This window comes from Bactrocera dorsalis, chromosome 2 (assembly GCF_023373825.1).
Source record: "Bactrocera dorsalis isolate Fly_Bdor chromosome 2, ASM2337382v1, whole genome shotgun sequence".
NCBI lineage: Eukaryota > Metazoa > Arthropoda > Insecta > Diptera > Tephritidae > Bactrocera > Bactrocera dorsalis.
Genome location: NC_064304.1, coordinates 71,863,851 through 71,876,980, shown reverse-complemented (window position 1 = coordinate 71,876,980; position 13,130 = coordinate 71,863,851). Strand labels below are relative to the sequence as shown.

Genomic DNA, 13,130 nt, shown 5'->3' with positions numbered 1-13,130 from the left:
TATGGAGGGAACACTTCTCCAGCCTGTGGAATGGCAGTGAACGCACAACACCAGGAGAAGACGAACCCGATACCCCAATCGATGACGATGGAGCAGAAGTGCCATTGCCCGACCATGAAGAAGTTCGAATAGCAATTGCCCGCCTGAAAAACAGCAAAGCGGCATGGGCCGATGGACTGCCGGTCGAGCTATTCAAACACGGCGGCGAAGATCTGATAAGGTGCATGCATCAGCTTCTTTGCAAAATATGGTCGGACGAAAGTATGCCCAACGATTGGAATTTAAGTGTGCTAAGCCCAAACCATAAAAAGCCTCCTTAACATCGCGTACAAGGTTCTATCGAGCGTATTGTGTGAAAGATTAAAGCCCACCGTCAACAAACTGATTGGACCTTATCAGTGTGGCTTCAGACCTGGTAAATCAACAACCGACCAGATATTCACCATGCGCCAAATCTTGGAAAAGACCCGTGAAAGAAGAATCGACACACACCACCTCTTCGTCGATTTCAAAGCTGCTTTCGAAAGCACGAAAAGGAGCTGCCTTAATGCCGCGATGTCTGAATTTGGTATCCCCGCAAAACTAATACGGCTGTGTAAACTGACGTTGAGCAGCACAAAAAGCTCCGTCAGGATCGGGAAGGACCTCTCCGAGCCGTTCGATACCAAACGAGGCTTCAGACAAGGCGACTCCCTATCGTGCGACTTTTTTAATCTGCTGCTGGAGAAAATTATTCAAGCTGCAGAGCTTAATCGAGCAGGTACAATCTTTTATAAGAGGGTACAGCTGCTGGCGTATGCCGATGATATGGATATCGGCTTCAACACCCGCGCCGTTAGTTCTGCTTTCTCCAGACTGAAAAAGGAAGCAACGCAAATGGGTCTGGCAGTGAACGAGGGCAAGACGAAATATCTCCTGTCATCAAACAAACAGTCGTCGCACTCGCGACTTGGCTCTCACGTCACTGTTGACAGTCATAACTTTGAAGTTGTAGATAATTTCGTCTATTTAGGAACCAGCATTAACACCACCAACAATGTTAGCCTGGAAATCCAACGCAGGATTACTCTTCTGTGTCCAAATTCTTCCGGTGTTCAAAATTTTTCTGTGTCCAAATTCTTCTTCTTTCTGCAATAACAAGGAATTATAAATTTTCCTATTATGTATTTCTCATTTTTACCAATTCTCGATCAGACTCGTATATTGAGAATATCGATATTTTAATTTATTTTTATTTTTCCAATTATTATTATTTTGCTATTATGTATTTTTCATTTTTACCAATTTTCTTTCAGACTCGAATATTGAGAATATCGATATTTTAATTTCTTTTTATTTTTCCAATCAATAATATTTTTCTATTATATATCTCTCATTTTTATCAATTCTTGTTTAGTCTCGAATATTGAGAGTATCGATATTTCGAACCCGATCACTGTTTATATCACTAGTACTCAATTGAATTTCGAACAGTGATGCCATTTATAGCGTAAATATCGTGCAAAATTGCAATATTTTTTGTTTTTTTTTTTTTGCAAAAAAACAGAAAAATAGATAACGCGCCATATATATTCGTAAATTGGAATTAAAAACACGAATTTTAAGATATTTCCCGTGAAAATTGGTGGACGTTTTCGGAAAAGCCGCTCTCCTGAACCTTTACCTTTTCTTTGACTGGTGATGATGAAAAGATCTAAGCTCAAAAGTAATCGGTTTAGCAATTCCTGATTTGTTGCGACCCGTTAGTTCTTATGTGTGTGATGAAGTCGATTCATCTTAACCTCCTCATTGCTTGACACAGCAGATTCTTTTGAGAGCTCTCCAATTGAAACTGGTGCATATTGAATAACATCGGGAGCGTGAATTAAAATTTTACGGTCTGACGAAGGAAGATAATACCAGGAATATTTTGAAGTTAATTCCTTTGCAGGATCTAGCGCAAATCTAGTGCATTTAGGGTTATACAAGGACATATTTCATAAATTTCTGCTTACATTCCCTCTGACCACAACTGCCATCAAAGCCAAATATTTCTATTGATAATAGGTATTTAGAGGACTCATTCCATTCATTAATTACATTTCTGACACAATGTGGGCCAATAATTTTTTATCTCAACTTTAACATCAGATTATGATATTTTTATTTGCTCCGGATAACTGTTTATCATTTAAAATGTTACCATAGCAGGGTAAAAAGTTAATATCAAGTTTTTTGTCAACGAAGCTTCTAATAAATTGATACTGATGCTTGGTTAAATTTGCTACGGTGATAAGAGATACTCGTATTACTTCATACATTTTCTAAACACCAAAATTCAAAAATATAATATAATATAATTTTATATAGGCGTTAAAGGTTAAACCGATATGATGTGCCTAAATAAAAGTACATATAAACAACATTTGATAAAAGTGAGAAAATTAAAACCAAAGCGAGTTTTGGCTGTCTACCTTCATTTTCGTTGAAAACCGATAATCGACATTTTGACACACTTACCGGGTTTCTATGTGCGGGGTCACATATATGTATGATGAAAAAAAACATAAAAAACAATCAAATATATATATACACGTAAATACAAAAAAATAGAAAAAATACACACACAAAATCGCATGCCTGGTAGATAAACATAAAGAACAAAGAAAGTTGCAAAAAGTTGCAGCTGAAATCAAAAGCATAGACTTAGAAAACATTAGCTAAAATAAACAAACTTGATTCATTTGAGGGCGAGACAGGGATCACAACTTTTTGTATACCTTAAATCGATGTATAAAGTAAAACATACCACTCAAAAGGGCACTTATGAAACAATTGTTTTAAAATAATAAAACAACATATTATTACATAAAAACCACTTAGTTATATAATATATACCTCTCAATACTCATTTCGATTTATGGGGATTGAACACGATTTTATATTGCAATTTAATTTATTATAACAAATAATTTTCAAGCTATTTTCACTGTACAGTCCCCGTGTTTCTTTGTCTCACCTCTCTCGCTTTTCATAGCCCCTACGAATGGGATAGAGCAAAAATGTATCTACCGTGAGTTTTATTGGTGTTTTAAGAAATAGCTTTTGGCCTATGAAATCGACCAGTATGCGATGGCTGAATGGCTTTTAAATTTATTTAAAAAATAAAAAATTTAAAATTTCTTTAAAATAAATAAAAAAAATATTAATTAATTGCACTCACAACTAGCTTTCTTTTAATTTAAAAAAGACGATTTGAGAGTTTAAAATCAAATTTTGAATTTTCTCTAAGCAATTCATACAAATACACCGCGATTACAAGATTACTAACATAAGGGTTAAAGGATCGTCTCAGTGTGAAATTTTCAAAAAATCGATTTATGTTTGTTGCATTATCGGATAGTATATACTGTAAAAAACATTCTCTTAAATTTCGAAATCGAAACTAATTTTATTACAACGTTTCCTGAAAAAAGAGAACACAGTGACGAACGCAGCGACTCTAATCTTCTAAAAATGGTGTTTTTAAAAACGGTTTCCACTCTCAAAGAAAGAGTTTTCAAGATATCTAGTATCTCTCTTTATCTGGAGAGAACATTTCTAACGTCATTCTCCATCTCGCTATGGAAGCTTTTATTATTTTTGAAATCTTATTTTTTTCTACGAAAAACTGTCGGAAAAAGGAGCCAAATTCGATGCTTTCTGTTCAAACCGCCACCATTTCGTCAAATTAAAAACAAAAAGCTTCGAAAGCGCGATAGCGACTTTCCTACAAATTAATAATCTTTTTGAAACTTTTGTTTTAGACCAAAATTGCGGCGGCAATCGTGAACATCAGACTGGACATTTTTTTACGTGTCATTTCAACAATTTATTTAACTATTATGCACCCAATAAATAATCATAAAAAAATTATTATTGTATTCGTCATGAATGCATTTATTAATAAAAAAAAAGGCCGCACTGAGTAGTCAATTTCAACATTAAAAAAAAATTGCGAAAATCAGTGATTTTTCGGACGGTCACACTGAGACGATTCCTTAATGCGTTGATGGCCTTCGGACGCCCTCTAAAAAAAATAAGACTGGTTGAGCGAATACTTCGGGTGTCTGAAGTACTTTCACGTAGTTTGGGAAAACTTTAGTATACCGTGTCAGGATTTCCGGAATAAAATGGGTATGGTCGGATAGAGGAGGTTCTCCTGATCAAGAATTATAGTTATGGCAGCAGGAAACCAATAGTTTTCGGGATATTTGCATTTAAAGTTGAAAATTACCACTATTTAAATTTTTTTCCAATAAAAATTTGTATTTGAACAAACGGCACGATTCCGAATTTCGGTATAATTTTCGATATAATGTGTGGATAGGGGAGCTTCTCTAGAGGAGGAATATCCAGAAAAAATATAAAAAGTAACTAATATTTTTTAAAATATTTACGTTTAAAATTCAAAAATTTGCACTAGGAACACATGTTATTTCTCCATGTTTCACTAATTTTTTTTCACGTTTTTTACTATGTATATTCAAATATACACTCTAAGCATTGAATTATGCACTCAAACTCATATTTTAAATACAATAATTCGTCACCTAAAATACAAACCAATGTATCATCAGAAATAAATGGATGTCGCTGACAGATATAATAACCAAATTTATAACGAAAACTCAAATTTTGTTTTAATATGAGTGCATGATAACGAAAAATTATAACCATTCTAACCACTTTGTAACAAAAAGTCAATATATTTTTTTATTTTTAACGCAGAAAGGAGTACTATGCGAGAATACTTCAGTCACCCCGGGTATTCGCTCGTAATATTATAATATTATCACACGATTTTACTTATCTGTGTTTATTAAATATAAATCACATATTATTCATATATTCATACATATATGTATCTACATATGTATAATTTCTATATGCAAAAGTGTTCACATATTCAATTTTATCTTGAAAAATCTTCTTTATAGTTTTTTATCTATATATATAAAAGAAAGTCGTGTTAGTTACATCACTTATAACTCAAGAACGGCAGAACAGATTTGGCTGAAAATTGGTAGGGAGGTAGCTTAGAGCCAGGAGACGGACATAGGATACTTTTTATCTCTTTATGTCAAAATTTAATACAACTCATAAATACAAAAATTATATTTCAAATCATAAGCATTTGTTCAAAATTCATGTTTGTAGGAATCATTTCAATATTTCATTTCTTCAAAAAAAAAAAAAAAACAATAAAAACAACCTTACATCTTCGTCTATATAAATATGTATGTATGTAAAAATGAATCGCCAAAATGTATGTACGCTCATAACTTTAATACGACTGAACGAAATTTGATAATTCTTTTTTTAAAATATTCGTTTAGGTTCAGGGATTATTCGAATAATTGCCGGAAAACCCCTAAAAACAGTCCTTTTCTTTTTCTCATACAAACGAATGAATGTTTGTTCGTTAGTAACGCTAAGAGAACGGCTGAACCAATATTGATGAAATTTTAAGAAGTTGTTCGTTGTGGATTTAGGAAGGTTTAGAAATAAAAACATCTTATACTTTTCATGAAAAGTCGGCAAATTGGATAATTCCAAAAAGTAACTTTTTTCCAAAAACATTTTTTTTCAATTTCTGTTTTGTTTTTCAATATTTTGATTTGGAAATTATTTGAATAGTTCAGTCTCGATCGCTTGCTTTTTTATTCCGGCTATTCAAGAGAAAAATTACTACTATTACGATTTACGATGCTTTACGACAGGTTGTGAATTGAACAATTGAAAATTATTCAGTGAAAACTTTACGTGTGAAAGATCCCGTATTATATGAAGTGGTGGAAAGCAATATGGTTTATGGACCTTGCGGACACTACAATCCCTTTTCGGTTTATATGTCTAACAATAAATGCACGAAACACTATCCGCTTGCTTTTCTTTCGGAATCGCAAACTGGAAATGATGGATATCCACTCCATCGTCGTAGCTCATCAGACGACCATACAACTTAGAGTAGTGAATATCGAAGTTGACAACATATGGATCGTACTATATTCTCCACTGTTGTCTAATTCACATTCTAAACTCATATCAATGTTTAGTATTGCAGTTTGGTGTAATCTATAAAATATGTTTGTAAGTACGTCACCAAGGGAAGCAACATGGCGCTTAATGGTCTTAAACGATACGGTCCATACGTGAACTGCAATAAAGCGCTTTGTAGGATATTTACTTTTGCAATTCATGAACGGTTTCCGATTGTTGTGTGTCTCGCAGTTAATATGGAGATTGGCCAAAGAGTTTATTTCAGCCTAGAGAATACATTACAGCCGGTGGTAACACCGCCAACAACAAAACTAACATTGACGAGTTTTTTTCTCAACTTTCGTCAGTGATCCGCTTACGAGAACATTGCTCTATTTGAAAATACCTTGCATTCATGGAATGCATCGTCGAAGAAATAGTTACGCTGAAAGCAAGACCGAACAGTAGATGGACATTCAAGTGTGTTCTCAACTAATGCATTAGGATGAATTTACACAACTCACCCAAAAAACGATGATTGCTTCTACCTTCGGTTGCTACTGATTAATGTACGCGGCGTATTGCGTACTGTGAATGGTATGGTGTGTGCAATTACAATTGCTGGAACACGATAATCAGTGGAAACAAATGTTGGACGATGCGATAGCTACTTCGAATGCCACTGAAGTTCCCACACTTTTCGCGATAATCATTTCACCATATCAGCCTTTAAATCCGCGTCAATTATGAGATACGAACAAAAATGACATTGTCGAAGACATTTTACATCGTATTCGCTAAAGATTGGAAATGGGTCAATTCCGGTTGATGCTTCCGGTGGTTTGATATCAATTCCATCTGCGGTTTATCAATTCAAGAAAGATGAACTCATCACCAATCTTCGGACATTGGCCAAATTATCTTAACTATGATTCCTTGAATGCACGCGCAATATTAACTGCCAAAAAATACAGATGTTCTTGACTTAAACTGGAAGATTCAAAGTCAAATTCCGAAAGACTTGCGCTCATACAAATCGACCGATCGTCTTGCCATTGAAGACGTCGCCGTGAATTATCCAGTGGAGTTTCTAAATTCTTTGGAGAGGCTTGGTATGCCACCGCATCATTTGCGTCTCAAAGTTTGATCTGTCGTTATTATGTTTTGCAATCTGCAAGCGCTGAAACTATGTAATGGAACCCGACTGATTGTGACGCAGCTATCGAATACAAAAGGCTGAATGCTTGATTCAACGAATTTCTTTGAGTTCCAACGATTTGCCATTTCAGTTTCCAGCGAAAATTGCATTTGAGATGACACTCAACAGGACACAAGGATAGTCGCATAGTGTGTGCAATAAGTTTGGAAATTCTATGTTTTTCACACGGCCAGATATACGTGGCGTGCACACGAGTTGGAAAGCAATCTTTTCTGTACACCGGAACAGAAACCAAAAAATTTTGTTTATCAAGCTGTGTTACATTGAAAAAAAAAAAATGAAATGATAAATTCAACTTTCTTTTCATTTCAAAACACATAATTTCACGCAGGACAACGGCTGCGGGGCCAGCTAGTAGTTAATAAAGAAAAAAGAATCACTCGAAAGTACAAACAAAGAAAACGCTGTGAAACGCTAAAAAATTCTTCACTTTTGGTTTTTAAGGTGTGGCAACGCTGGTTTTCCTCGTAAATATAAACTCTCTAAGCTTTTCAGCCATAAATTTGATAAGTGATTTTATACTATGTTCAGACCGACACTTAATCACACGATTTCGGCTGTTGAATGGATTATCCCACTAATCTTAAAAATTTATCAAGATTTCGCCATACAAAAATGACAGTTCCAAATCACTTCATTGAAATGATTTGAAACTGATCCACGCTAAATCTGTCCGTGCGACTCTGATTTTGCGCAATATACTTGTCAGCACTGGAAAAATACTAGTCAGCACTGGAAAACTGTTACATTATCACAGCTGATTTAGACACTACAAAGGGAAAAAAATGTAAACAAACAAATTTATTTTAAAGCAATGAATCTAATTTCACCTGAAAATCGACCAAGCAAATGAAAAAATGCATCCGTTATTTCTATTATATGGAAAATATTAAAAAAAGACGGCTTTTATTTCAAAATACTATATGACAATCTTTTCTTTTGATAAATATTAAGCGATGTGAATTCATGAATGACAATAACAGCTGTTTTTTGATCTTTCTAACGGCAGTAAGAACACTGTTGGATTATGAAATGCTTAAATGTAATCTAATCTTTGAAATTTTCGGTCTGAACATAGTATTAAATTACTAAATTTGGCTGAAAAATTACAAAGTAAAAGTGAAAAGTGAACTTATTTCAATATTAAGAGTGTATATTTAAATATAGTGAGTGAAAAACGTGAAAATATTCTGTGAAACATGGAGGAATAACACGTGTTCTTAGGGCAATTTTTGAATTTTTAAACATGAATATTTTTAAAAATATTAACTATTTTTACATAATTTTTGGATATTCCTCCTCTGGAAAAGCCCTCCTATCGGGAAATGTTTAGTATCGCGCCGGTTTAGTATCGTTTATGGAGAAAAACAGGGGAGGGTTACCCCCTTCACGCCCCCTTATTGGAAAAAGAAAGGATCGAACTTTTAAATAAACCCTCCCTCGACCCCCTGGAGCCCCTACAGACCTGTAGGGAGCCCTTTGAAAATGACCAAAAATCAGTGTTTTTGCTCATTTTTCCATACAAACTGAAACCAATGCAACCCAGCCAACATTTTTGTATGGACAAGAAATCAAAATAAAGAAAACCAAAATGTTTCAGCGCAATGTATATACATATTTAATTGCATCTATTAATGATACAAAGGGATCCGAGGTGACCGAAGTACTTTCGTGTAGTACTCCTTTCTGCGTTGGCGGCCTTCGGCCGCGCTCTAAAAAAATAACCCTGGTCGAGCGAATACCCGGGGTGACTGATGTACTTTCGTGTAGTACTCCTTCCTGCGTTGGCGGCCTTCGGCCGCGCTTCAAAAAAAATAACCCTGGTCGGTCCAACACCGGGGTGTACCAATTTTTTTTCGCATAGAACTCCTTTTTGCGTGGGCGGCCTTCGGCCGCTCTTAAAAAAAAATAACCCTGGTCGGTGCAACACCGGGGTGTATCAGATTTTTTTTCGCATAGAACTCCTTTTTGCGTGGGCGGCCTTTGGCAGCGCTTTAAAAAAATAACCCTGGCCAGTCCAACACCGGCTACGCCATCCACAGTATTTTAGCATTGAACACCTTTTCGCGTTCACTTCATACATTTATTGCTAACTGGGTTTAATTTATTCTCTTTTGTTCGTGCTTTCTCGGCAATTTGACAGTTCGAATTAGGCAGTCATTTTGGTTTTTCGCATTACTGAACTCAATGCAGAAAAAGGTGTATTTTATTTAAAGATTTACAAAGAAATTAACAATCAAAAGTAATTAAAAACATTACTAGTGGTTTTTATAATTCATAAGTAATACATGTGCGTGAAAATATATCCATAATTGGTTTGGTACAATGAACAATGGGTGAAAATACACTAGCATATATTGAGGAATTTGCAAAAAATAGCATTTTTTAAAGTGAATTTTTGGAAAAATTTGTGAACCGATTTTTATAAAATATGTTTTAAAATAAAGTTCGATAATTTAAGCATACATGCGTGTTTAAAATTTTCAATTTGGTTCTGTCGTTTAGGTACAGTAAGCGAAAATTAACCGGCGCGATACTAAACCCAACCCCCCAAGAATTCACATTTTTATAAAAATAATTTCATTTACTCGTTTTGTTTACATTATTTTATAAACATATATAAACATGTATATAATTACCTGCTTTCATGTTCGGTGGGTGGATTAACTTTCAATTCCTGTAACTTTGCCAACATGCTTTTCCACATCCTTTCCTCATCCATTTTAAATTTAATAAAAATTCAGCAATTGGAGTTTGATAATAATTTATAGCGGTCAAAATGAGTCAAAGCAAGTTATTTACATAAAACATGTATTCACGTCTGACAGTTAATCACATCTATTAACCATCGCTTAGACCATGGTTTAAACTTTCAGATAATTCCAGCAGTTAAGGTAACTATACACGATATATTTGTGTTTTCAATCGATGTGATTTGTTTTAAATATACACGACCTAAAGTGGCCATACACGACACACAAGTGCGTTCGATCGATATGTGTGCGCATGCGGTTTACTCGTGTATGGGCTTGTGCGCATACCGATCCATGTTCGCGAAAATGTTTGATTTTTTACGATCGCTGTGCGCACATGTATGTGTTGTTGTTGTTTTAACGGCTTAGCTAATCCACGTTAGGATGGTAAGGGTCGTCTGCGTTGTCTTTGTTATTGTTTTAACGGTTTGCTAATCCCCGTTGGGATGGTAAGGGTTGTTTGTGTTGTCGTCGAGGTCATCTAACGGTAGGCCCAAGAAACGTGCTGTTTCGGACCAAAGGGAGGAAGGTGTTAGATGGGTAGGGTTTGTAGGGCATGCAAAGAGGTGGCCAGTGTAATGCTGAGACTCGTTGCATGCAGGACATACATTAGGTATGTCGGGGTCGATTCTGGATAAGTAGGAGTTTAACTTGCTACAGTATCCAGAACGAAGTTGCGCTAGGGTCACTCGCGTTTCTCGCTGCAACTGGAGCTCTTCGTCTGCAATAGATGGTGGTTTGACTCCAAGAACGCCATTCACGGGAAGGGAGTCGGTGAAGGTGTTGATGGCTCCACTGTGAATGGCGGTCAGTGTCTGTCGAAAGTCTTTTGCGTCCGAAGTCCGGTCGGCGTACTGTTCAATGTCGTCGGCGTAGTCAAGGAATGACCTCTTGATGCTCCTAGGAGGCGGTTCCGCTCCAATCAGGTGGCTGCAAGGGTGATTCCTACGGAAACATCCCAGCAGGTACTGCCTAGAGAGGAGTTCATTATGCTCCTTTTCAGGTAGTATGCGCGTCTCACTGTGGAGGTGTTCAATGGGAGACATCAAGAGGCATCCCGTAGTGGTCCGGCATCCAGGCGACCATATTGGTGCTGCGTAGTTGAGGACCGGCCGGCCGATTGCTATGTAAGTTGCCAGCAACGTTTCTTTGTCTTTTCCCCATGTGCTGCCGGCTAGCGACTTGAGGATTTTGTTGCGGCTCTGTACCTTGGCGATAATCACGGTCGTATGGGGAGAGAAGGAGCATAGACTATCGAAGCTTAGGCCTAAAATCTTAGAGTTATTGACAGTCGGAATTTTGACGCCATCGACTGCAATATTGAGTTCAAGTCTATACTCCTTCGAACAGTTTGTAAAAATGGTCGCTGTGGATTTAATCGGGGAAAGTGCGAGGTTTCGTGCAGTGAGGCAACGAGAAATGTCGGAGAGGTAGTTGTTTACCTTCGAACACATGCCATCGATTCCATTGCCCGACGTCAATATCGTGTAGTCATCTACGTACGAGGTTATGGAAACCCCCACTGGTGGTTGCGGGAGTTTCGAGATATAGAAGTTAAACAGTAGCGGGGAGAGGACACCACCCTGCGGAACCCCCTGTTTAGCTCTTCTCAATCTTCAAAATCAAAAATCAGAATTTATTGATCATATAAAAAATTTATTAGTAATTTGGCAAACGAAAAGTGATATATATAAAAATAAAATTGACAAACATAAGTGTTGGAATAACTTATTAACGAAATACACAGAAATAGATAAAAGTGCTACATTAGAAATAAGTTCCAAGAAATGTTCCTTTTGCCTGTCGCACATGTTCACTGTGTGAAGAATGAACGCAAAATGGATTTGTGTGTCGTGTATGGGCGAAACGAATTCACACAGACCGAACGCACATGGGTGTCATGTATAGCCCCTTTTACAGATGAATTTTACGTACGAGTTGTACTTCTTATAAACTTATTGTAATATCAAGACTCCTTTTTTTGGTAAAAACCTTCTTTTAATCAAAACTTAACTGACTGATGGCTGCTAACGAGACATGGACAAAACGGGCCGACATACCGCCCTGCCATATGGACAACGTAATTGTTACCAGTTACAGATAAATTGATACAAAACTCCTTGATTCAAGATAAAGCTGTCAAAACTCGCATTTTTTGAAACATTTGCCAATGATGCCACTAAGGTACGCACACAGCGCGTTACCGATATTATTTTTGGGTGCTCGGTTTCAAAGTAGGCCTATTCACTAGGGTGGGTCGATTCCGGAATTTTTTCGATTCGGTATTTCTAATAGTGCGGAAAAGTTGCCTTAGTACTTCCTGATTCCAATGCAACTTTTTGTTTTAAGATCGGATTGCATCTTCAACCCGAACCTCGGCCTTGAAATTTCGGAAATTCACCTAAAATCGTGAAATTGTCTACCTAGCACCTGAAATACGCATCTCATGGCAAAATGTATAAAACAAAAGTTATTTGTCACGTCATTTGCTACCGAAATGGTATATGTGATCATGGCAGTAGGACGAACCGTTCCCGAGATACGAAGCGAAAAGGCGGCCCGCCACAGCGCAAGGTCAAAATTGTTGCAGCTCTCAGCTAACCTGTATTGGTCACCCAGAACCCACCGCGTGGAGGTAGCTGCTCTTCGGGTCTTTGGCCATCTTTGATTGAACTGTTGAATCTTATTGAGAACCACAAAGGTGAGTAAACTGTAAGTATGTACTTGACCAAAATCTTTATTTCCTTTGTTGGTTTGTCAGTAGAAATGTATAATCTCAGAATTCTATTTGCACAGGTGAGCCAGCGAGATTTGCACATGTTACCTGGATGCATCGACGCTAAATCTGAGGAACATTGACCGGAAATAACAGCTTCTGATATTTTATAGAGATAAGCTTGGTCTGTGCTAAGTTGGGTCGGATTAATAACCTCAGAAGGTAATTGGCAGGATGGAAAACTTTCAAATTTGACAACAGGCCACTTCTCACAATAAGGGAGCAGTTTACCTATGTCGCCAGAGAATGTATTAGGACTCTTTGAGACACCATCTATGTGTTCGAAAAGAGCACGGAATGGAAGTTCGTTGAAATGTAGAAGACAAACAACCCACTGTAATGGCCTACCTATTCTTTCTTCTAGTTTCCGAATGATTCCACC

The 13,130-nt window shown here is 36.7% G+C and overlaps 1 protein-coding gene across 6 annotated transcripts in view; it reads right to left on the bottom strand.

Annotated features, from left to right (window-relative positions):
* LOC105232869 (protein unc-13 homolog 4B) overlaps window positions 1–10,064 on the bottom strand; it is a 153,860-nt gene extending 143,796 nt beyond the window's left edge. For 2 of the 6 annotated variants that reach the window (XM_049449868.1, XM_049449867.1), the window contains exon 1: window positions 9,859–10,064. In XM_049449868.1, the coding sequence (XP_049305825.1) occupies window positions 9,859–9,941 (83 nt within the window). In that variant the 5' untranslated portion in view covers window positions 9,942–10,064. The remainder of the gene's footprint in view (window positions 1–9,858) is intronic. The other 4 variants (XM_049449861.1, XM_049449862.1, XM_049449863.1 and 1 more) reach the window with 3 other exon arrangements.
* Window positions 10,065–13,130: the final 3,066 nt, after the last annotated feature.